This window comes from Cyanistes caeruleus, chromosome 2, assembly GCF_971803275.1.
Source record: "Cyanistes caeruleus chromosome 2, bCyaCae1.hap1.1, whole genome shotgun sequence".
NCBI lineage: Eukaryota > Metazoa > Chordata > Aves > Passeriformes > Paridae > Cyanistes > Cyanistes caeruleus.
In genome coordinates this window covers 666,353-691,100 of record NC_141702.1, presented here as the reverse complement: position 1 = coordinate 691,100, position 24,748 = coordinate 666,353, and the positions used below count along the sequence as shown (strand labels likewise).

The window sequence follows — 24,748 nt, the reverse complement described above, 5'->3', positions numbered from 1 at the left end:
TTAAAAAGCAAGGAACCTGCAAACAAGGAGGCAAAACCCACCCCAAAAATCCTCACCAAACCCCAAACCCTGCCTCCCCAGCCCCTTCAAAGAACCCAACCTAACAAACCAAACCAGCTCAGGCCAAGCTGCTGTTTCCCTTCCCTGTTTTGGGAGCTGAGCACTGTAATTTGCATCCCAAACATAGTTGCAGTTCTTGTGGGTTTGGTTCATTCCTGTTTTGAACTCGAGAAAGACTCCCCATCTTCCTTCTTCCCAGCCTCATCACCGAGGGATCCTTCTGGATCTGATGGTTCAGGGATTAAAAACAGGTTTGTCAATTATTCTGATAGAACCTAATTTCCACCACTTTTCCAAGTATTTGGCGGTAATGTGGGAGTTGGGCTCTGCTCCCAGGGCACAGGGACAGGACAAGGGGAAATGGCCTCAGGCTGGGCCAGGGCAGGCTCAGCTTGGCCAGCAGCAGGAACTTCTGCCTGGAAAGGGAGCTCAGGCCTTGGCAGGGGCTGCCCAGGGAGCTGCTGCAGTCTCATCCCTGGAGGTGTGCAGGGAATTCCTGGATGTGGCACTCAGAGCTCTGGGCTGGGGACAGGGTGGGGATCAGGCACAGCTGGGGCTCCATGGGCTGGGAGGGATTTTCCTGCTGAAGGATTCTGGGATCATGGAGAGAGCAGATCCCTCATTCAGGTCTCATTTCAGGCAGGAGCTGAGTCCCTCCTTTTCCTTGCAGAGGGCACAGAGGGTGAGCCTCAGCTCCTCTGGAATGGAATTGGGTCTGTCTCGGTCACGCTGAGCTCATTATCCAGGAATTGTGTGTGGCAGCGTTGGCTCTGGGAATGATCCCTGGAACTCCTGTCCTGGCACGTGCAGGTGCCTCTGTGCCAGCCTGAGCACAGCAGCTGGGGCTGATCCATCCCTGGCAGTGCCCAAGGCCAGGCTGGACAGTGGGACAGTGGGAGGTGTCCCTGCCATGGTAGGGGTGACACTGGAGGGGCTCTGGGGTCCCTCCAACCCAAACCATCCTGGGATTCCATGAGTGAGGAATCTCTGGGGACAGAAGTCATGGTGCTGTCAGGTGCTTTGTGCAGAATGAGATGGGACTGGAAGCTTGTGTGCCCAAAACTCCCAACTTTACAAGTCATAAAAAGCACCACTGATCCTTTTTTGTGTTAAATAAACCCAATAAGAACACAGCAGCACATTGGTTCTGGGGCTATGGCTTTCTGAAGCAGGAAAAGCCAAGGAAATGCAGTGTATTTTCAGGTCAGAGCCCATGTGCTTGCTTTCCTTTCTGAAAAGCAAAAAGCCTTTGGTGGTTTGCAGGCTGTGGGGTTCCAGCAGGAAATGTGGAAGTGCCAGAGCTGTGCCAAGGCTGCTCCTCAGGGACGTGTGCCAGGGCCAAGGCACGACTTTGCTGCTGCTCCTGCTGCAGGCTGGGCTGGGGAGGCTGAGCCAGCTGCCTCCTGTAGGTCTGGATGGAACTGGAGAAGGATTGTTTGGGATTTTTGTCTGTTTTGGGGGTTAGACACATTAAACCTATACTTACTGGATTTTGAGTTGGTGAATCTGGTAAACAGAGAATAATGTAATCATTAACTGAAATATAAATTAGATTTTACACTGATGCTGAATTAACTGGGCTTTTTTTTGCTGCAGGGGACTGAAATTTGGCATCTTTTAGGACTGTGTAGTGAAATAAGCCCTGAGAGCTACTGAATTGTCCCTGTGCCCCCTTACCTTGGAGTACAAGCTCTTCCCTGCTCCTGTTCCTCTTTTAATCTGGTTTCCTGGCAAAGGGAGGCCTCTGTCACCAAACTGTTTTTATTTCCAGCTTAATTAGCTGGAAGTTCTTTACTTCCCTGACAAATCCCATTTGACCTCAGGTGTTTGGGCTCAAAGTTAAATGAATTTTAAGAAGTTCTGTTTAAAGCCCAAACCCAGCATCCCCACAAATCCTGGGATTTTTCCCAGCTAAAGGATTCTGTGATCCTGCAGAAAAGAGGGGTCACTGGCCCCTGTCAGCCAGGCAGGGAATGGGATCAGCTTGTTCCTCCTGGCCAAGGTCTCCAACATCTCCCCTGCTCCTGACTCCCTCTGTGTTTTGCAAACAAAGTCCCTTGGAACACAAAGGAATTCCTTCTGGAATATTTCTGCTGTATTAACGCAGCTCTGAGCTTTTCAGACTAAATTCAGGTGTTGAGAATTGATGTTTCCTGTGCCTTGGAAGGTGTTAACAAGCCTGAGGTGTGTGTGTGTGGAATGGGATAATGCTGAGAGGTGTCTGTGTGTGTCCTGGAATTCCCAAACAGAAGCAGACTGTTCCTGCTGAGGGACAGAATCCTGCTGTTCACAGCAAGTCGCTCTTGTGACAGCAATTCTAACACAAACAGCGTTTTTTGCCATTTTTGTCTCCAGAATGATTGAGGAGAGTGGGAAGAGGAGGAGGACCATGGCAGAGAAGAGGCAGCTGTTCATGGAAATGAGTAAGTAGGAAATCTGAAGACATAATGTCATTTATTCTTCACTGAGAGCTTCCCTGTGACAGCTGCACCAGATCATCCCTGCCCTGTCCCACAAGCCCCATGCAGGGAAAATCAGGAGATGCCCAAGGGCAGTCCCAGCTGCCTGGGAAGGTCATTATTATCCCTAGGTTTTGGGAAGCTCCTTCCTGAGGGAATGGTCACATCTCTCGTCGGTGCCAATGCCTGAGGTCTGTGGGCAACTATTTAAATGAATAGTGACAACAGACAGAGCACCCTGGGCCTTAAAAAAAGATAAAAGATGGCCCTGCAATGCTGGTGTGACTTGAGAAATGGTGTGGGGGCTGATTTGTGCAGGATCCAACTCTGGAAGAGTTAAGAATTAGTGTTTGTGTGACATCACATTATCCTGCTGTCCTGCAAGGGGCTGAAGGGAGTTTCTGGATTAGGCCAACATGTCCTAAATTCCAGTCCCAGACTGAGGGAGCTCCAGTTTAAAACTGCATATTTGTACTGGTTTGTTTCCAGAGTGGCGTTGTTGTGGAATCGTGGGGTGGTCTGAGTGGAAAAAGGCCTTAAATCCCACCCCATTCCCCCCCTGCCATGGCAGGGACACCTCCCACTGTCCCAGTGTCCAGCCTGGCCTTGGGCACTGCCAGGGATCCAGGGGCAGCCCCAGCTGCTCTGGGCACCCTGTGCCAGGGCCTGCCCACCCTGCCAGGGAACAATTCCTGCCCCAAATCCTATCCAGCCCTGCCCCCGTGTCCTGTCCCTCCAGCCCTTGTCCCCAGTCCCTCTCCAGCCCTCCAGGTACTGCAGGGCTGCAGTTTGGTCACCCCAGAGCCTTCTCCCCTCCAGGCTGAACAATCCCAGTTCTCTCAGCCTTTCCTTACAGCAGAGCTGCTCCATCCCTCTGATCACCTTGGAGCCTCTGGGCTCTCTCCAGCAGCTCCAGCTCCTTGTGCTGTTGGGATCCCCAGGGCTGGGGTCTCACCTGAGCACAGGGTCCCTGGTGTGTGCTGTGGCTGGGGAGGTGTCACAGGAGACCCTCGAGCCTTTTTCCAAGTCCTCCTCTCAGCAGCATCAGGTTTGCTGGGTGTTGCAGAGGGAAGCAAAGCTCCAAACCTGTGGTTTGTTGCAGGAGCCCAGAACTTCGACGTGATCCGGCTCTCCACGTACAGAACCGCCTGCAAGCTGCGCTTCGTGCAGAAGAGGTGCAACCGTGAGTGGTGTCCAGGCTCCTGCTCACACCCTGCTCCTGCCTGCAGGGCTGCTGCAGTGCTGCCCCAGCCCCTCTGCACTGGGGTCAGGCCCTGCCAGCTCTGCCTTCAGCAGAGGTCTAACACACAATTAAATGTGGAATTAAAAAGGGGCAGCGATCCTGGCCCGAGCCTCTGTGGTATCTTCACGTTTGCTCTTCAGGAGATGTGAAGTCCAAGGGCAGCTGTGGTGTTTGGCTGCCCTCAGAGCTGGGTGTAGCTGTCTCGAGCTGTGAGAGGGCTGTCTCCTGGCAGGGAACCCAGAGCACCCCAGGGAGCACAGGGGACACGTGTGCCATGCAGAGCTCTGGGCACTGCAGGCTGTCCCCTCTCTGCCCTGGGCCGGGACAGCTCCAGGGCACTGCTGGATCCCAGGGGAGCAGGATGCACTTGGTGCCCTGTCCTGCTGGGCTGGACACAGCAAGGAGCCCAGCAGGACAGGTGTGGGAGGAGATCCCTAATCCAGGGCACAGCAACTGTGCCTGCGCTGGGGAGGAGGGGGAGGAGGCCAGCAGAAGGGCTGGGGAGGAAGAGGAGGCCAGGAGAGTTGAGGAAGAGGAGGCCAGGAGAAGGGCTGGGGAGGAGGAAGAGGAAGAGGAGGCCAGGAGAAGGGCTGGGGAGGAGGAAGAGGAAGCCAGGAGAAGGGCTGGGGAGGAGGAAGAGGAAGAGGAGGCCAGGAGAAGGGCTGGGGAGGAGGAAGAGGAGGCCAGGAGAAGGGCTGGGGAGGAGGAAGAGGAAGAGGAGGCCAGGAGAAGGGCTGGGGAGGAGGAAGAGGAGGCCAGCTAAAGGGCTGGGGAGGAGGAAGAGGAGGCCAGCTAAAGGGCTGGGGAGGAGGAAGAGGAGGCCAGCAGAAGGGCTGGGGAGGGGGAAGAGGAGGCCAGGAGAAGGGCTGGGGAGGAAGAGGAGGCCAGGAGAAGGGCTGGGGAGGAGGAAGAGGAAGAGGAGGCCAGGAGAAGGGCTGGGGAGGAGGAAGAGGAGGCCAGGAGAAGGGCTGGGGAGGAAGAGGAGGCCAGCAGAAGAGTTGAGGAGGAGGAGGTCAGCAGAAGGGCTGGGGAGGTGGCCAGGGGGACACGTGTCCCTGGGCTGTGGTGGCCATGGCCAGCTGCCTTTGCTCAGCCTGGGCACAGTGTCAGCTGCTGGCTGCACTTGCAGGTTTTGGATGAAATCTCTGTTTTCCAGCAGGGAGCACAAAGCAGTGCCAGCCCCCAAGCTCTGTACACCAGCCCTGGGCCCTTTGCCACCCTGGCCTGGGGTACAGCTCAGGGCTCTCTCTGCTCACAGGCTGCTCCAGGGGGTGGGGACAGCCTGGCTTTGCTCCTTGGGGAGGTTTTCTGGGAGAAATACAAAACGAGATCAGTGTAAGAAAGGCACGAGTTTCACTGCAGACCCTCCTGGGGGGAGGTGAGCAGTGAATTCACCGTGAATTCACCATGAATTCACCCTTCTCTGGGTGCTGGATCAGGGTCGGTTTGGGTGGCTGCTGATCCTCAGGTGTCTTCTCCACCCTCCTGCAAACCTTAAAGCTTGGAAACATTTCGAAATACTGTTTAATGTGGTTCTGCAGATCACTTACTGTGGTTTGGAAAAGGTTTTCTCCACGTTGTTAACACTCCTTAGATCCAGCAGGGAAATTTGGGGGAACGCTTTGGAGCCCCAGACCTGTGTTTAACAAACATTATACTCTGGGTTTGGGAACTGGATCAGCTGGAAACACCCAGAGTTTAACTGGAACATCAAGTTCCTCCTTCAGTACTCTGCGAGTCAGCACGAGGGTGTTCAAAATTTATCCAACAAAACTGTCAACAGTTTGTAGTGGATTTAGAGTGTCATCAGATCCCAGACTGGTTTGGGTTTGGGGAGGGACCTCAGAGCCCCTCCAGTGGCACCCCTGCCATGGCAGGGACACCTCCCACTGTCCCAGTGTCCAGCCTGGCCTTGGGCACTGCCAGGGATCCAGGGGCAGCCCCAGCTGCTCTGGGCACCCTGTGCCAGGGCCTGCCACCCTGCCAGGGAACAATTCTGGTGCCTAAACCACTGCATGCTCAGGGGAGAGGGCTCTGCTCCTTCAGGAACTGTTTCTGACAGAGACCCAGGTGTGGAAGGGTGGAATAAAAGCCACGTCTGAGCCCTGCAGTGTCCCTTGAGGAGCTGTGGGGACGAGCTGAGTGTCTCACTGTGCCCAGCAGCCGCTCCTGCCCGAGGGGAGCTGACCCTGTTCACAGGCAGTGCCAGCACAGCGGGCTCGCAGCCTTGCAGAGCAGCAGTAAATTGTTTTCCCTTCCTTTTCAGTTCACCTGGTTGATATCTGGAATATGATCGAAGCCTTCCGAGACAACGGCCTTAACACCTTGGATCACGGGGCTGAGATCAACGTGTCCCGCCTGGAAACCATCATCTCCTCCATCTACTACCAGCTCAACAAGCGCCTGCCCTCCACACACCAGATCAGCGTGGAGCAGTCCATCAGCCTCCTCCTCAACTTCATGGTAGCAGCCTACGACAGGCCAGTACTGCCTCCTGCTCCTGCTGCACCCCTGGGCTGCTCTGGGGGAGCTGCAGCCTCTGGCTCTGCTGGGAGCCCTGTTCTCTGCTGGGCCTGGCACACCCTGGGGGCTCAGGGCTTGGGAAGCCAGCGTGTTTTGTTGGCTCTTGCTCAGAGAGACCCTTTTTAAACTCAGCCCTGTTTGCAGCCCCCTCCAGTGTGCTGTGACCCCATAGAGCTGATTCTCATTTCCTGGCTGGAAAATGAGCTCGTTTCTTGCTCAGGGTTCTGTCTGGGCATTTCCTCGTGTCCAGCTTTCTGCATTTCTCTCACAGGCCCTCCCTGCAGCTGATCCTGAGTAGCTGTGCCCTTAGTGTTCTCTGAGCAGCAGCTGCAGGTCCTTTGCTGTGGTTGCCATTTCTTACTTTTACTCTTGCCTTTCTCCAAATCAGCTTTTTTTCCACCTTGGTTTCTGCTTCTACCCCGGATTTACCCAGCCCTGAGTGTGCCCAAGAGATGTTCTGTTTGTCATGTCCAGACTTTGATGCTCTCCTGATGGGACAATTTGTTTTTGTCACCTCACAGACACTGAGTGTGTCCCTCAGAGAGCCCAGAGCTGAGGGCAGTCCCTGTCTCACTGAGGACAAATAAAACCAGCACGGGGCTCAGAGCAGGTTCTGTGCCAGCAGAACCCAGGGGAGTTCCATTCAGTGCTGCTTTAATGTTAGTTGAGACAAGTTTGTTCCCTCTGAGACAGCTCACACCGAAGAACACAGGATTTAGCCCCAGGAATGGGCGTGTTTGGAGGAGCTGCCCCAGAGGATGGAGGCTTTAGACAGAGGCAGGGTTTTGTTCCCCACTGTCCCCCAGCCCTGGAGTTGTGCCTCATGTGGGAGCAGCTCCTGGATCCCAGCAGGGGCAGCAGCTGCTCTGCCTCCCTGTGCCCTGGGCTCAGGCTCCCTCTCCAGGAGCTCAGCAGCACGGCAGGCAGGCAGCCTTCTGTAAACTCTGCCCATCCACGCTGGAACTGCATCCCTGTGCTGCTGCAGTGTCACACAGGTCTCACTCTGAGTGTGGCGAGAGCTCAGAGCCCCTTGCAGGGCCCCAAGGGGCTCCAGGAGAGCTGGAGAGGGACTGGGGACAAGGGCTGGAGGGCCAGGAGCCAGGGAATGGCTGCCAGTGGCAAGAGGGCAGGGCTGGATGGGATTTGGGGCAGGAATTGTTCCCTGGCAGGGTGGGCAGGCCCTGGCACAGGGTGCCCAGAGCAGCTGGGGCTGTCCCTGGATCCCTGGCAGTGCCCAAGGCCAGGCTGGACCCTGGGACAGTGGGAGGTGTCCCTGCCATGGCAGGGGTGCCACTGGAGGGGCTCTGGGGTCCCTTCCCACCCAAACCATTTCCTGTCCCTCCAGGCCCTTGTCCAAAGCCCCTCTCCAGCTCTCTCAGAGCCTCCCTTCAGGAGAATTCTGCTTTTCCAGCTCTGCCCACACCCACCCTGTGCTTTCCCCATCGCTGTGTTTTCCATGCCACTACAAATTCCCTGTCCAGCACGTTTGGTTTCAGTTCCTTGAAGCACTGGCAGTTAGTGGGGGTGATTGTTGCTATTCCCATTGTTCCTGGGTCGCTCTGGGGTGTTGGAATTGCTCCCTTCCCTGGGGAGTTGCTCACGGCTGCTCTTCCCTGCAGCGAGGGCCGCGGGAAGCTGACGGTGTTCTCGGTGAAAGCCATGCTGGCCACCATGTGTGGGGGGAAGATCCTGGACAAGCTCAGATGTGAGTACTCCCAAGCAATCCCAGTGTTTGTGGACTGTTTCCTCTCCTGTGCTCGTTGTATTGAGTTCTGGAGGCGTTTTGCTTTGTTTTTTATTGATTCTGGGATCTTTAAACTGACCTGGAGCTGTGCTGCAAACCCCAGAATCCCAGGGTCATTAAGGTGGGACAATCCCTCCCAGTCCATCGAGTCCAGGCTGTGCCCAATCCCCAGCTTGTCCCCAGAGCCCTGAGTGCCACGTCCAGGCCTTCCTGGACACCTCCAGGGTCGTTTTGTTCCATGTTCCAGCTCCTGGTTATCCCCAGCCCAGACTCAGGAGGCTCCCCAAGCCCATTTCTTTAGGTTAAGCTCTTGGGCACTTCTTGAAATGGAGAACTTGAGGGGTGATTTTCCAATAGGAATGTCCCAGCTGTCACCATGTCACTGCTTTGAGGATCCTGTGAATCTTGTGCTTCCCCTGAGACTCTCTGCACCTTCTCACTCTGTAATTCCAGCTTCTGAGGTGGAATCCAGGATAGTTTGGGTTGGAAGGGACCTTCAAGCCCATCCAATGTCCCCCCTGCCATGGGCAGGGACACCTCCCACTGTCCCAGGCTGCTCCAAACCCTGTCCCTTCCCCTGAGCCCTCCTGGGCTCAGTCCCTGTCCCCTCTGAGCAGGTTCCCACCTGTCTCCAGCAGCTCTGGGCTGATGGAACTGACCCAGGATCCAAACCCCAAATCCTGCTGGGCCAGGACACAGAGCAGGGTTCCTCAAGCTGGAGAGAAAACTGGTGGTGGAAGAAGGTTCTGTAAAATCCTGAGCAAGATGGGGAATTGCAAACAGCTGCTCCTTCCCTTCCAGCTGCTCCCTTCCCCTTCCAGGACAGGAACCCCGGGGCAGCCACTGGAATGAGCAGTGACAGATGGAGAAGCAGAGAGCAATTCTGCTTTAACTTTCCCAGAGGATGTGGTGGGTATCAAACACCCTCAGCCCCCGGCTGCTCCTGCAGCCACTTCCACTGAAGGCAGATCCATGAAAGGCTGCTGAGTGCCCAGGGATCCCAGGGAGGAAGGGATGTGCCTGCCCCAGCCATCTGCTCCAGGGAGGAACAGGCTCCTCATCTCCCTGCCTCAGCTCTTCCCTGATTCCTTCTGAGCCTTCTCATTGTGCTGCTCTGGGTTCTCCCTTCCTTCCCTGCGTGTCTCCCTGATTACTGACACACTTCACCCCCAGAATCTCCTTGTCCAGGAGGATCCCAGCCCAGCCTCCCTTCCCTGAGCAGGCTGGAGCTCTCTGGAAATGCTGGAGTTGTATTTTTGCTGTTCTCTCATCCCACGGTCCCTGTGAGTGATGGGAGCTGGGTCTGTGCCCTTGCTGGGGCAGGATGATGTTGTGGCAGTGTCCCTGATGGACTGGGGGGCTCAGTGGGGCCCTTCCCAGCCTCTGGAATTTCCTGGGGTGTGCTCTCCGTGCAGAGCAGCTCCTTGTGCAGGATCTCTGAGGTGGGACAGTCCCTGCCAGCCCATGGAGTGCAGGCTGTGCCCAGTGCCCACCTGTCCAGGCCTTCCTGGGGCACCTCCAGGGATGAGACTCCAAACCTCCTGAGTGCCCTTGCCATGCAGAAATTCCTCCTGATCTCCAGCCTGGCCCTGCCCTGGCCCAGCCTGAGTTCCCCCTCCTCCTGTCACCAGTTTCCCTTGAAAGGATGGAATTATATCCTGCTTTTTATCCTGTCCAATTTCCCAGCTAATTCCCCATGTGGAAGTTTCCCACTTTGACAAGAAACCCAATATTTTACCTGCAGCACAAACGTTGGTTTGGAGGGAATCTTCATTTACCCTTGGCACAGCCTGGGCTGTTCTCTCTCATTTGCATATGCAGATTTCCATACCTTTCATTTCTCTCTCGTTAGGATCACTTGACTCCTGCTGCCTGCTCAGCTCAGATGAAGGTTCTGAGCACACCCAGGAGTTTCCAGCCCGTTTTAAATGCAATTATTGTGTCCTACCCATCCCTCCTTGCCAGGTCCATTGCAGGGGTCACTTCTGCAGGGATTCTGCATTAGGGTTCTGGATTTTTACCTTTCTAATCAAGTTCTTCACATTGGTTTCATTTTGTGGGCATTTTCATCCTGACTTTTTTTTTCCCATATTCTGTTTCCAGGTTAAGTCTAATTTTTCTGGCTTCTGTATTTTTCTGAAATATAGAAATGCACCATTTAAAATATATTTTTCTTCCCCCCCATTTCTCCTAATATGTTTTATTTTATAACATTGCTCAAGAGACCTTCAGTTGAAGCTGCTCTGTTTAATCAGTGATACAAATTCCAGGTAGCTTTGTCCCTCTTTTCTGAGGCATTGCAGGCTTCTTCCTGAGCTCATTCTTTCAGGAAATTGGGATAATTTCTGCAGTTTACTGGAAACATGCCTTTCCAAAAGTGTCTTTTTTTTTCTGAAGCTGGTTTTGATCACTGAAATGAAGGTTGTTTTCTGCCAGCATGAGCTTTTTGATGTTTAATTACTGATGGTGCCTGAAATAACAGCAGAGAGGGTTCAGTGCTACCGAGGAGTTCTGGGATCTGTCACATCCTGGGGAATTCTAGGTCTTGTTACCATTGGTGGAACCTCCCTTCAGAGCTCTGGGGGTGCAGCAGGGCCCCCCTGGCTGTCTGAGAGATCTTTCCTGGGATGCCAGGGCAGTTCTGTTTCCTGGGACATCGTTCTCCTGTCAGGCTGGGCCACCAGAGCTGGGGCTGGGGCAGGGCAGCTCTGGGGATCAGGGGTTTGGGAGGCTTTGTCCTTCAGAGAGAGGAGCAGGGACAGGGACTGGGACACCTGCAGCACCTCCCTCCTCTCCCTCTGTCCTTACAAACATCAGGGAACATCTGCTCAGCCCCTTTTTGCTTCCAGGAGCACATTTGTCCCTTCAGAGCTGCTTAAAAAGTGTAAACTCCTCTCATCACAAACGTTCTCAGAATCCCAGAGTGGGTTGGGCTGGAAAGGACCTTAAATCCCACCCCTGCCATGGCAGGGACACCTCCCACTGTCCCAGAGTCCAGCCTGGCCTTGGGCACTGCCAGGGATCCAGGGGCAGCCCCAGCTGCTCTGGGCACCCTGTGCCAGGGCCTGCCCACCCTGCCAGGGAACAATTCCTGATCAAACCTCAGATCCAAAATGGGATCCAATTCCCCTTCCCACTGCCCAGCTGTGCAGTGCCTGGGCCTGAGGTCAGTGCCTTTGGCTTCCAAAGGTTCCTGGTAAAGCTGGGAAGGGGCTGGAGCGTGTCCAGGGCAGGGAACGGAGCTGGGAAGGGGCTGGAGCCCCAGGAGAGGCTGAGGGAGCTGGGAAAGGGGCTCAGCCTGGAGAAAAGGAGGCTCCGGGGGCACCTTGTGGCTCTGCTCAAGTCCCTGCCAGGAGGGGACAGCCAGGAGGGCTCGGGCTCTGCTCCCAGGGCACAGGGACAGGACAAGGGGAAATGGCCTCAGGCTGGGCCAGGGCAGGCTCAGCTTGGCCAGCAGCAGGAATTTCTGCCTGGAAAGGGAGCTCAGGCCTTGGCAGGGGCTGCCCAGGGAGCTGCTGCAGTCTCATCCCTGGAGGTGTGCAGGGAATTCCTGGATGTGGCACTCAGAGCTCTGGGCTGGGGACAGGGTGGGGATCAGGCACAGCTGGGGCTCCATGGGCTGGGAGGGATTTTCCAGCCTCAGGGATCCTGGAATGTTGGCTCCTGCCATCCCCCATGCCCTTGGTGCACACATTTCCCAGGAGCTGTGCCAGCTTTGGCTCTGTCTCTGGTTTTCATTCTGGGAGCCCCCTCTGAGGGGTTTCTGTAGTTTTGGGGTCCAGGTGTGCTCCTGTGGAATTCTCCTGCTCCCTCACTGTCCCAGTTCATGGCAGGAGCTTTCCTCTGGCCCTGATGGGATGGAGGAATTGGGGAATTTTGGGAATACTGACCTGGGTAAATCCTTGCTGGCAGTGATCAGAGACTGGTGAGAGTCAAGCACAAAGGAACAGCTCGGGGTGCAGAGGGAGGGGCGTTTTCCCACAGCGAACCCAAATTTACTGGGGGGTTTTATTGTATTTTCTTACAGATATTTTCTCTCAGATCTCAGATTCCAACGGGCTGATGATTTTCACCAAGTTTGACCAGTTCCTGAGGGAAGTGCTGAAGCTGCCCACGGCCGTGTTCGAGGGCCCCTCCTTCGGCTACACGGAGCACTCGGTGCGCACCTGCTTCCCCCAGCAGGTCAGGACTGGGGGCTTGGGGTCTGGGGTTTGGGGTTTGGGGTTTGGGACTGAGGGTTTGGGGTTTGGGACTGAGGGTTTGGGGTTTGGGACTGAGGGTTTGGGGTTTGGGACTGGGGGTTTGGGGCTTGGGGACTGGGGTTTGGAGTTTGGGACTGGGGGTTTGGGGCTTTGGGTTTGGAATCTGGGATTTGGGATTTGAGGTTTGGGATTCCCAGGGCATTGGGGCTGGGGGTCACTGAGGTCCCCTGTACCACCCCAGCACTTTGAAACAGTCCAGAATAAGCAGTTCAAGGGTTTTCTGGCATTTCAGTTGATTCCCCTCCTTGAAGGGCCACCCCTGTTCCCCACCAGAAGAGCAGGAATGACTCATTTCTTTTCCAAAACATAAAATATGCCATTTTTACTATTTCCCCTTGATTTTTCAAAGCTTTTTCACTGTGTTAAGACAATTAGTTTCAACAAGTCACTTCCAGGATCTGTTCAAAATAAACACCTTCTGTGCAGCAGTTAGTTTTTAAATCCATTGCAGTTGTATTTTAATTGTTCAATGATTTGTTTCTCGTTTGAGGTAATGTAAATAACATAACTAATCCTTCAATCAACTGTAAACATGAACTTGATTGATCTTAGGCCTAAAATTAAATGTTTAGACTCTGGGCATGATGATGCTCCAGAAGAATCATTTCTGTAGCATTTGATGTAAAATTTATAGTGACTAAATATAAGTTAATTAGCAATTAGCATGTTTGGAATATGACACAGTAGGAAGCAGCCTTTGATTTCAGAATCAATGAGGCTCCAGGTTTACATTTGATATTGGGAAGGAATTCCTGGCTGGGAGGGTGGGCAGGCCCTGGATCCCTGGCAGTGCCCAAGGCCAGGCTGGACACTGGGACAGTGGGAGGTGTCCCTGCCATGGCAGGGGTGACACTGGAGGGGCTCTGGGTTCCCTCACACCCAACCCATTCCCTGATTCCGTGACTATGACAATACAGGAAATATTCCTGGCGGGCAGAGTTTGTGTCCCAGAGAAGTTTTAAGGCTGGAGAAGCCCTTGCAGTAGGAAATGGATGTTGCTGTCTGCACTGCAGTGCTGCCTGTGTTCCCCCTGCAGAAGAAGGTGATGCTGAACATGTTCCTGGACACGCTGATGGCTGACCCTCCTCCCCAGTGCCTTGTGTGGCTGCCCCTCATGCACAGACTCGCCCACGTTGAGAATGGTACGTGGAATATTTGTGTTGTTATTAGCTCTGTGTGTGTGTGTGTGTGTGCTCTGCTCACACATGGGAATGCTCTGTCCCTGCTCATGTCCCCAGCACCTCCTGCCTCCCCCTGTGCTGTCCCACAGCATCCCAGAGCTGGCTGGGCTCAGAGCTCAGGGATGGGCTCTGCCTGGGGGTGAAACCTGATGGGTTTCAGTGTTACAGCAGCCAGTGGAAGAAAATCCACATTCTCTGAATGCTCCTGAGCCCAGGAGAGGCTGAGGGAGCTGGGAAGGGGCTGGAGCCCCAGGAGAGGCTGAGGGAGCTGGGAAGGGGCTGGAGCCCCAGGAGAGGCTGAGGGAGCTGGGAAAGGGGCTCAGCCTGGAGAAAAGGAGGCTCCGGGGGCACCTTGTGGCTCTGCTCAAGTCCCTGCCAGGAGGGGACAGCCAGGAGGGCTCGGGCTCTGCTCCCAGGGAACAGGGACAGGACAAGGGGAAATGGCCTCAGGCTGGGCCAGGGCAGGCTCAGCTTGGCCAGCAGCAGGAATTTCTGCCTGGAAAGGGAGCTCAGGCCTTGGCAGGGGCTGCCCAGGGAGCTGCTGCAGTCTCATCCCTGGAGGTGTGCAGGGAATTCCTGGATGTGGCACTCAGAGCTCTGGGCTGGGGACAAGGTGGGGATCAGGCACAGCTGGGGCTCCATGGGCTGGGAGGGATTTTCCAACCTCAGGGATCCTGGAATTTTTAAATGAATTTTGATGGTGGCAATTTTCTCGTGTCAGGCCCTATGGGAAATGGTGCCCAGAAGGTGAGGAGGTTGGTCTGGTGGAAATGTTAAAATGAACTCCAGGGAAAAGGGGATCCTGATTTGAGGCTGGCATTCCCTGGCAGCAGCCAGGAGCAGGGTGGGACCAGCTTGGCTGCTCCTCTTCACTTGGGTCTTTCCCATCCAGTGTTGAACTTTGGCCTTTGCAGAAAAATGAAAACAAACAAAAAAAATACCACAAAAAAACCCCAGAAACAAAAATGTAAACAAATAAACCCCACAAAAAAAAACCTAAACAAACAACCCCCACAAAAACCTGAACAAAGAAAACCCAAGAAAAAAAACAACAGAAAATAAAAACCACAAGGAAAAAAACCAACAAAACAACCAGAAACTGAAACAGACAAAAAACCCAAAACAAGAAAAAACAACCCTGCAGGTAACCAGAACAATTCCCACCTCTTTTGTTGCCATCTTCCTGGTGCCTGATTTAATAATCCCTGATCCTGGCTGCTCCAGTCTTATCCATCCTTCTGAGGCCGTGCAGGACACTGAGTGCTGTCCCTGCCGTGCCTCGTGCTTTGTTATCTGTTCTTGCTTCCCCCATCAGGATATCAGGGTTTGCACTCTCTGCTGCTTCTGTTCCCTTCTATCAGCTGCAATCTCTGCTCCTGCACCAGCCAGGGAGGAGAAGGGACAGCTCTGACAAGCTGGGGGAGGACTTCTCATGGAGCCAGGCTGGGAGAAGGATCCAGGGAGAGCTCAGAGCCTCTCCAGGGCCCAAAGGGGCTCCAGGACAGCTGGGGAGGGACTGGGGACAAGGGCTGGAGGGCCAGGAGCCAGGGAATGGCTTTAAGCTGGAAAAGGGTAGATTTAGATATTGATAGATATTAATAGATATAGATATTTAGGGATATTGGGAAGGAATTCCTGCTGATGAGGATGGGGAGGCCCCGGTTGTGTTTTGTCCCTCGTGTTTCAGGGTGCATTTCCCATGGGGAGGTCTCATCTCCTTCCCCTCATGCTCACTTTCCTCCTTGGTTTCTTCCAGACTGGAGTGGAGCAGGATTGTCCATCCCTGGGGAGGACAGGGCAGGAGCATTTGTTGCTGTTTGTTTTAGCCCACCCCTGAGGGTGTGAACTGGGTTCAGCTCTGCAGTTCTCTGGATGTTCACATTCAGAGGGACACTGGGAGCTGTGGAGGTGCAGGAGGGAGGGGTGAGAGGGGGTTTGGACCAGGAATTGGCCTTTCTGAAGAGGTGACAGGGCCCCAGGGATCTCCTGAGGCAGAATCCAGCCAAATCCTCCCGGTGAGATGCAGCTTTGCTGCTTCCCTGCCGCTCCCCCTGTGCTCTGTTGGATTTCCCTGGGGAACTGAGTGTGCCCAGGGAGGGAGACATCTGAAGGAATATTGTGGGAACCTGTCAGGTAGAACTGCTGTTATCATCAACTTCATCTGAGGGTTAATGATACCAAAATTCCCTGTTCTGCCCTCAAAATCCTGCCCAAAGACGGAGCACTGAGGGACCTGGGGGTGGTCTGCACACTCCAGAGAAACGGGATGTTCCAGCTTTACCTAAAATTCACTGAAACCTTTCATTTATTTGGGTTTTTTTTCCCTATCTGCCAGTCTTCCACCCCGTGGAGTGCTCGTACTGCCACTGTGAGAGCATGATGGGCTTCCGGTACCGGTGCCAGCAGTGCCACAACTACCAGCTGTGCCAGAGCTGCTTCTGGAGGGGCCACGCCAGCGGCACCCACAGCAACCAGCACCAGATGAAGGAGCACTCCTCGTGGGTAAGGGCATTCATCCTCCTGGGAAAGGGCATTCATCCTCCTGGGAAAGGGCATTCATCCTCCTGGGAAAGGGCATTCATCCTCCTGGGAAAGGGGATTGATCTTGGGAAAGGGGATTCATCCTCCTGGGAAAGGACAATGATCTGGGACAGGGACACTGATCCTGGGTAAGGACATTCATCCTGGGAAAGGGCATTGATCTGGGAAAGGGACACTGATCCTGGGCAGGGACACTGATATGGGTAAGGGCATTCATCCTGGGAAAGGGCATTCATCCTCCTGGGAAAGGGCATTCATCCTCCTGGGAAAGGGCATTCATCCTCCTGGGAAAGGGCACTGATCTTGGGTAAGGGGTGTTCCAGCTGGGTGAGGGGTGTTCCAGCTGGGTGAGGGGTGTTATTCCTGGGTGAGGGGTGTTATTCCTGGGTGAGGGGTGTTCCAGCTGGGTGAGGGGTGTTCCAGCTGGGTGAGGGGTGTTCCAGCTGGGTGAGGGGTGTTCCAGCTGGATGAGGGGTGTTATTTCTGGGTGAGGGGTGTTATTTCTGGGTGAGGGGTGTTCCAGCTGGGTGAGGGGTGTTCCAGCTGGGTGAGGGGTGTTATTTCTGGGTGAGGGGTGTTATTCCTGGGTGAGGGGTGTTCCAGCTGGGTGAGGGGTGTTCCAGCTGGGTGAGGGGTGTTCCTGCTGGGTGAGGGGTGTTCCTGCTGGGTGAGGGGTGTTATTCCTGGGTGAGGGGTGTTATTCCTGGGTGAGGGGTGTTATTCCTGGGTGAGGGGTGTTATTCCTGGGTGAGGGGTGTTCCTGCTGGGTGACTGGATCTGGAGCAGCCTCTCTGGGCTCCCTCAGCAGCGTTCAGGGTCTGGAGCAGAACTGCTCCCTGGGGCTTTCCCAGTTCTGCAAACACCAGAGGGTATAAAAGGGGAATTGGACTGGGTTTATTGTTCATTCCTGACGGGGACAAAGCTGGGATAAACCCGGGGATGGAGGCACATCCAGCTGGGAACGGGCACCAGTGGGCTCAGGGCTGCCTCAGGCCTGCTCAGCACCTCCATGGATGCTCTGGACACGGGGATGGAGGGCACCACCCTGGCCCAGCTCATGGACAGCCCCAGGGGGGTGGGATGTGGATCTGCAGAGGGCTCAGCACAGGCTGGATGGATCCATGGGCTGACGACCAGCAAGGCCAAGGGCCAGGTCCAGCCCCTGGCTCTCCACAAGCCCCTGGAATGTTCCAGGCTGGGCCAGAGGGCCCTGGCACAGCCCCCAGGGAGGTTTGGAGTCCCTGGAGGTGGCACTCAGTGCCCTGGGCTGGGAACAAGCTGGGGATCAGGCACAGGTTGGACTCTGTGATCCTGGAGAGCTTTTCCAGCCTCAGTGAGTCTGGAATTACACCTGATGCTGGTTTTTGTAATTCCTAATCTCCCCAGAGAGCCAAAGCAGTGAGCAGGACCCTTGTGCAGTGACACCTGTAAAGCATTACTGTGACAAACACTGCATTCCTCTCCTCCTGCCAGCTGTAAATGCCTGGAAAACTCGGAGTTCAGGAGCTTACAGAAATATCTGAGCAGGGGGATCATCACAGCTCCAGCAGTAATAGACAATTTTATGGGGAAAACCTATTTTATGGCAAAAGATTAAGCCCAACCTTTCACTTACTCAGAGAGAAGTTCAGCTGATGATAGGATTATAATTAATAGTTATCTTCATAAGGAAGAGCCATTAAAGCATTAAGGTTTAATTTAGAGAATTGGGCTGAATACCAGGCAGGAGTTGGGAGGCAAAGGAAAATGCAATTGTCCTTTTTATAACTCTGTGGGTAATAAACTTCTGGAATGTTTAATCCCAGCTAAGAGTAGCTGATTATTCCCTTAAATGCATATAAATCCAGGCTGGGATTTTTAGTACAAAGAGAGGTCTAAGTGATGGAAACATGGAATGCTTTGGGTGGGAAGAGACATTAAAGCTCATCCAGTGCCATCCTTTTCATCTTTTATTTTATTTTTTTTTTCAACTTCCCCACATCTTTCATGTTAATTTTATGAATATTGAGTCTTAGTTAAAAGAAAAAATTCTTTTTTTTGTGTTTGGCCTGCGTTGGTGGTTCAGGGAGTTCACCCTGCAATAACTGCTGGGGTGAAACCCCAGGGGCAGTTTCAGTCTAATTCACTCTTGCCTGGTGTATTTTCAAAGAGCCCTACGACCCAGAATGAGCTTAATAATAGATATCTCCATAGTTATGATAAATATGATCAATATACTTGTTGATAACAGTATTGTGTCTATAAATACATTATTTATATTTATAATATAATATATTATTATTTATATATTATTAATAATAATAATATATTATTTATATATTTATATTTATAATATAATATATTATTATTTACATACTTACAGCTTCTTTTCCCTGAAATTCTGAGGTACCTTTGATAAATTTTTGATCCATGTAGTATTGAGATATTTGATTTATATCTGTATCTTTAGCATAGTGATGAAATACATTAAAATCTGTAACCACAGTGATTTTATGTGGATAAATAATAGGTGAAAACCTATTTTTGAAGGAGTGTTTTTGCTGCCTGAACCCACTGCTCGTTTGGAGGGGTGAAAACCTTGAAAGCTTTCCCGGTTTTTCATTTCTGGGCTGATTCAGTTTTGGTTCCAGGGCTGGTCACAGGAGCCAGAGCTGGGTGGTTCCTGCTGGAGCCTGAGGATTATCCAGGCTCTGGCTGCTCTGTGACACTCAACAGTCTGTCACCCAAAATTCCAGGCTTGGGTACCCATCCCTGGGCTGGGATCTGAGGGTTTAGGGTGGGAAGGGTTCCCCTGGAAGAGAACAGGGTCTGGTATCCCCAGCTGGGGGGTTTCACTCACAGGGCCCTGCCTGGTTCCATCTCCCCTCGGTGGCCCCAGGGCTGAGCCCTGCCCAGCCCCAGCAGCCACGGGATCCTCACCAGGAGCCCTGGAAATGCCATCCCAGGGAGGGGATCCACAGCCCCAGCAGCCTGGGAAGGGCCTGGGGGTGCTGTGCCAGCAGCTGGACAGGAGCCCAGGTGTGCCCAGGTGTGCCCAGGTGGGCAAGAGGCCACTGGCCTTGGGCTGTGCCAGCTCTGGGGTGGCAGCAGGGCCAGGGCAGTGCCCGTCCCCTGTGCTGGCACTGCTGGGGCACCTCCAGTGCTGGGGGCAGCTCTGGGCCCCTCCTGACACGAGAGCCCTGGAGGGGCTGGAGCGTGTCCAGGGCAGGGAACGGAGCTGGGATGGGGCTGGAGCCCCAGGAGAGGCTGAGGGAGCTGGGAAAGGGGCTCAGCCTGGAGAAAAGGAGGCTCCGGGGGCACCTTGTGGCTCTGCACAAGTCCCTGCCAGGAGGGGACAGCCAGGAGGGCTCGGGCTCTGCTGCCAGGGAACAGGGACAGGACAAGGGGAAATGGCCTCAGGCTGGGCCAGGGCAGGCTCAGCTTGGCCAGCAGCAGGAATTTCTGCCTGGAAAGGGAGCTCAGGCCTTGGCAGGGGCTGCCCAGGGAGCTGCTGCAGTCTGGAAAGGTTTAGAAGAATTCTTGATTCCCTGAACCCTTACAATAACAAGTGGCAAACCTTTGCCATGAGTTTTATTATGGAAAAGACCGTGAGTTTGCTGAAGAAGGGATCTCAGAAAGCTGATTGTATGATTTTTGTAAAATTTATAAAAGTCACAGAACCCCAGATTCACTTGGGTTGGAAAAGCCCTGTGAGACAATTGAGTCCAACCCTTCCCCGGCACTGCCCAGGCCACCACTGACCCATGGCCCCAAGTGTCACATCCTCAGGGCTTTGAAATCCCTCTGGGGATGGGGACCCCACCCTTGCCCTGGACAGCCTGTTCTGGGGCTGGAGAGCCCTTTCCAGGTGGGAATTGTTCCCAAAATCCTGCCCTTCTGTGCCCTGGAGAGCCCTTTCCATGCAGGAATTGTTCCCAAAATCCAGCCCTTCCCTGCCCTGGAGAGCCCTTTCCAGGTGGGAATTGTTCCCAAAATCCAGCCCTTCCCTGCCCTGGTGCAGCTGCAGGGAGCTGGGGCTGTGCCCCTGTCCCCAGCACTGCCGGGTCCTACTGGGCCAGGGTGACCCAGGGGTGCCCCAGAGCCCTGGGGACGTGGTGAGGAGCAGCCTGGCACTGCTGCCCTGGCACTGCTGCCCCGGCACTGCTGCCCCGGCACCGCTGCACTGCTGCCCTGCTGCACTGCTGCACTCTGCTGCCCCGGCACTGCTGCCCCGGCACTGCTGCCCTGGCACTGCTGCCCTGGCACTGCTGCCCTGGCACTGCTGCCCTGGCACTCTGCTGCACTCTGCTGCACTCTGCTGCACTGCTGCACTGCTGCCCTGGCACTGCTGCACTCTGCTGCACTCTGCTGCACTGCTGCCCTGCTGCCCTGCTGCACTCTGCTGCACTCTGCTGCACTCTGCTGCACTCTGCTGCACTGCTGCCCTGCTGCACTGCTGCCCTGCTGCACTGCTGTCCTGCTGCACTGCTGCCCTGCTGCACTGCTGCCCTGGCACTGCTGCCCTGGCACTGCTGCCCTGCTGCACTGCTGCACTCTGCTGCACTCTGCTGCACTGCTGCACTGCTGCCCTGCTGCACTGCTGCCCTGGCACGGGCAGGGGAGGGGAGGGGGCTGCTCTGTGAACATCCTGGAGGCAGAACAGTTCCAGGAGGGGCAGGGAGGCCTCGTGTCCATTTTTCATTTCTGTGCCTGACTTCCTTGGGCTCAGCAGCCACGGGTTCATCCCAGAGCTGTTCCTGATTGCTAATTAGTGTTTAATTGTGGCATGCCACACTGGGCTGGGAGGGACCCCAGAGCCCCTCCAGTGTCACCCCTGCCATGGCAGGGACACCTCCCACTGTCCCAGTGCCCAGCCTGGCCTTGGGCACTGCCAGGGATCCAGGGGCAGCCCCAGCTGCTCTGGGCACCCTGTGCCAGGGCCTACCCACCCTGCCAGGGAACAATTCCTGCCCCAAATCCCATCCAGCCCTGCCCTCTGCCACTGGCAGCCATTCCCTGGCTCCTGGCCCTGCAGGTCCTGCTGGGTCCCTCAGATCTGTGGGAATGAACAAATTCAGAGAGAAATAAACGTGGACATTTTCAGCACGTGAAGAATTTAGGGAAACTTTGAGTTTGGAATAGTCACTTCTGTGTGCATGATTTAAATTCTCTGTGGGGTCAGTAAGTGGTACAGAGTAAAATTGTGATTTTCATAGGATTTCAAAGCAATTTAAGGGGGGTTGGAATGAGCTTTAAGGCTCCTTCCAACACAAACCATTTCAGGATTTGGTGACACCGGGAGGACCAGGTGCCCATTCTCTGGGATCCAGAGGCTGCTGGATGAGGTGTCCTCCAGGGCCTTCCCACAATCCTGCTGCTTTCCAGGATGGAGCTGTTGCTGATAAATAAAAATTGCAGCACCTGATGGGAGTGAGGCTGCACCTCCAGGGCAGGGGCAGGTTGGACATCAGCAGGAATTGATTGCACTGGTAGTCAGTGGTGCTAATTGGCAGTAATTGCCTGGTAATTGGCTGTAACTCCTGTCCAGGGCTCCTGTTTGAACCAGCGTTAACCTGAATTTTAGTTTGAGCGTCCCTTGAGACCTGGTGCAGCTCCAGTTTGGAATGGTGTGCAGGAGCAGCAGGGAATTCCCCAGGAGTCATTAGCCAGGGTTACACTTTGCTGGGATGTCAGTGAGGCAGAGCAGCACAAGGAGCTGCCAGGTCAAAGGAGCTGAGCTCCCCTGGCCATGGAATCATGGAATGGAAAAGACCACGGGCTCCCATGGGAACTCGGTGGGTGCAGCATCATTTCCAGACTTAATTTTGGAAGTCAATATGGGTTTAAACCCCATTTTCTGGTCATGACTTGGGGCAGGTCCCCATTCCTGTGGGTGTGGCAGCGCTTGCCAGCAGCATTCCCAAGGCTCCAGCATCACTGATCACTGATTTAGCACAAGTGAGGGCACAAGTGGAAGGGGATAAAGTCACTCCTGCCTGTCCCAGCACCTTGGCTTTGCCTGGAAAGGACAGAAAATGGGGATGTGACTGTTCCTGCCCTCAAGATGTGTTCAGAGAGTGAGTGTAAAAATCCCTTAATGGGAGGGGATTGCCCCGGGCTTAATTCCTGACAGAACCCCCAGGTAATTGGTTTATTTCCTAATCTTACATAATTTTGTTAAAACTTTCAATTGTCAGTATCAGATCACTTAAAAGCCTCCCAGAACTTGTTCCCAGTGCAGTGTCTGCGCTGATTTCCCAGGAATGCTGTAACAGGACCAGGGATTTCTGCATGTTCTGCCCTTTTCCACCTCACTGTTGTATTTCCCAGCTCTCTCTGGCTGCACCCTGCCCTTCCCCAGCCTCACCTGCCTCCTGTCCTTGTTCCCCTCTCCAGAAATCCCCGGCCAAGAAGCTGAGCCACGCCATCAGCAAATCCCTGGGCTGCGTGCCCAGCAGGGACCCGCCCCGGCCGCTGTTCCCAGAGCAGCCTGAGAAGCCCCTGGACCTCGCCCACATCGTGTGAGTACCCCTGAGCCTGTTCCTCATCCCCCCTGGGCACTGCCCCATGGTGTGAGTACCCCTGAGCCCCTCCTCATCCCCCCTGGGCACTGCCCCATGGTGTGAGTACCCCTGAGGCTGTTCCTCATCCCCCCTGGGCACTGCCCCATGGTGTGAGTACCCCTGAACCTGTTCCTCATCCCCCCTGGGCACTGCCCCATGGTGTGAGTACCCCTGAGGCTGTTCCTCATCCCCCCTGGGCACTGCCCCATGGTGTGAGTACCCCTGAGCCTGATCTCATCCCCCCTGGGCACTGCCCCATGGTGTGAGTACCCCCTGAGCCCCTGCTGTGCCCTGGGCTCAGGGCAGGGAGCAGCCCTGGGCTGGGTGTGATGGTTTTCAGTGCTGTGATATAAATGTTTCTCTGGGAATCATCAGCTGCTGTGGTTGTGAGAGGAGTCTCAGCTGCAGGAGGTGTTTGGTGCAGCTGCAGCCATGCCTGGCTGTGTCCTGCCTGCAGCTCTGGCACCTCCCTGTCCCCACCAGTGGCACCTCCCATGTGTCCCTGCCTCGGGTCAGGCTCTGTTCTCTCATTCCTGGTTAATTAAATGATAGAAATGTGTCAGGCCCATCGCAGGGGTCAGCTCCTGCTGCTGCCTGGGGCCTTGGCTTCACATCCCTGTCCTCTCTCCATGGCACTGCTGTCACCCTGCTCTTGGGACCTCCCTGTGCACCTGCTGGGATGGTTTGGACAGAAAACCGCTGCACTGGGGTTGGTTTGAGCAGCCTGAGGTCACTCTGCTTCCCCACTTTGTCAGTTTTCACCTCCAGAGTGAAAACTGAGGGGAAAAGACCCAAACAATCTGAGGTTAGTCTCCAGTAAATCCTAGTGTCCTGCAGAGGCTGGAGGAAAGCTCTTCACACCTGTGGGAGAGAGTGAGGAGCAGCAGCACTGGGATCTAATTCCAGGAACATGGAGCACTCCCATTTCCATCAGCGTGGAGCATTTGCAGTCTGAGGGTGAGGGAGTCACTGCTCTGGTTTTATTTGGCATCCTGAGTAGCAGATTCTCCTGGGAGTGGTTTCTGTGTCCCAGTCAGGACGTGGCTGTCCCTCGCCCTCTGCCCACCCCGGCCAGGCTGTGCTGCTCTGGGGTCAGATCCCGATGGTTCCATTGACTGCCTCTTCTGCTCGCTCCTTTAACAGTGTGCCATTCCTTAAGGAACAGCTGGAGGCTAAATTGCCAAAGTGCTGGACAGGTGAGACCTGCAGAGCTTTCTGTAGTGTGGCTTCCTGGTGTGAGCAGCGTAGAGCTCCAGACCTGCAGCGGTACCTGCTGCTCCAGGCTCGTCCCAGCCCAGCTTGGAGCTGATTCCTGCTTTGCTCTGTGCTTGTTCCCTCCAGTTCCTGCCTCCCTGAGGAGTCCCCACCTCTCCCAGGCTGGCTTTGGTGCTGTGCAGGGATTGCTCTGGTTCCATGGAATATAAATCCTGCCCTGCTTTCCTTGGGGCAGTTGCACCCAGGCTGGGAAGAGCTCAGGGGTCAGGCCTGCTGCTGCTGCTCAGTTCAGAGCTGGAGCTCTCAGGAATTCATCCCCTTCTCCAAACCAATGGCTCATCACACCCCGAGGGCAGGGCTGGCCACAGCATTGCCTGTTCCTTCCCAGCACTTCCTGGCCTTTCCCTTCCCAGCCTGCCAGTGTTCCTTTCCCAACACTTCATCACCTTTCCCAATCCACCATCCCTTTCCCTCCCCATTCCACCATCCCTTTCCCAGTCCTCCATCCCTTTCCCTTCCCAATCCTCCATCCCTTTCCCAGTCCTCCATCCCTTTCCCTTCCCAATCCTCCATCCCTTTCCCAGTCCTCCATCCCTTTCCCAATCCTCCATCCCTTTCCCAATCCTCCATCCCTTTCCCAATCCTCCATCCCTTTCCCAATCCTCCATCCCTTTCCCAATCCTCCATCCCTTTCCCAATCCTCCATCCTTTCCCAATCCTCCATCCTTTCCCATCCCTTTCCCTTCCCAGCCTGGCACTGTTCCTTTCCCAGGGGCTGTTGGATGGAGGGAGCAGCTGGGCAGGAGCTGGGGAATGCTCAGGGCAGGATCCCGGGAGCACGGCAGGACTGGATGGCCCTGGGAATGTGCAGGTGGGGACAGGGCTGGACACCCCCTGCAGGGACATGGGGACAGGGCTGGACACCCCCTGCAGGGACATGAGGACATGGGGACAGGGCTGGACACCCCCTGCAGGGAC

At 54.7% G+C, this 24,748-nt stretch overlaps 1 protein-coding gene across 24 annotated transcripts in view; it reads left to right on the top strand.

Annotated features, from left to right (window-relative positions):
* The window catches only part of DTNB (dystrobrevin beta), a 150,454-nt gene that overhangs the window by 8,013 nt on the left and 117,693 nt on the right, over positions 1-24,748 (top strand). For 23 of the 24 annotated variants that reach the window (XR_015282618.1, XR_015282615.1, XR_015282614.1 and 20 more), the window contains 8 exons: positions 2,416-2,483; positions 3,622-3,702; positions 6,029-6,242; positions 7,905-7,990; positions 12,057-12,211; positions 13,328-13,433; positions 15,808-15,974; positions 22,389-22,513. Coding sequence is in view for 19 of the 24 variants with exons in the window: in XM_086875315.1 (XP_086731441.1) it covers positions 2,416-2,483; positions 3,622-3,702; positions 6,029-6,242; positions 7,905-7,990; positions 12,057-12,211; positions 13,328-13,433; positions 15,808-15,974; positions 22,389-22,513 (1,002 nt within the window). In the remaining 5 variants the exon portion in view is untranslated. The remainder of the gene's footprint in view (positions 1-2,415; positions 2,484-3,621; positions 3,703-6,028; positions 6,243-7,904; positions 7,991-12,056; positions 12,212-13,327; positions 13,434-15,807; positions 15,975-22,388; positions 22,514-24,748) is intronic. The other variant, XM_086875328.1, reaches the window with a different exon arrangement.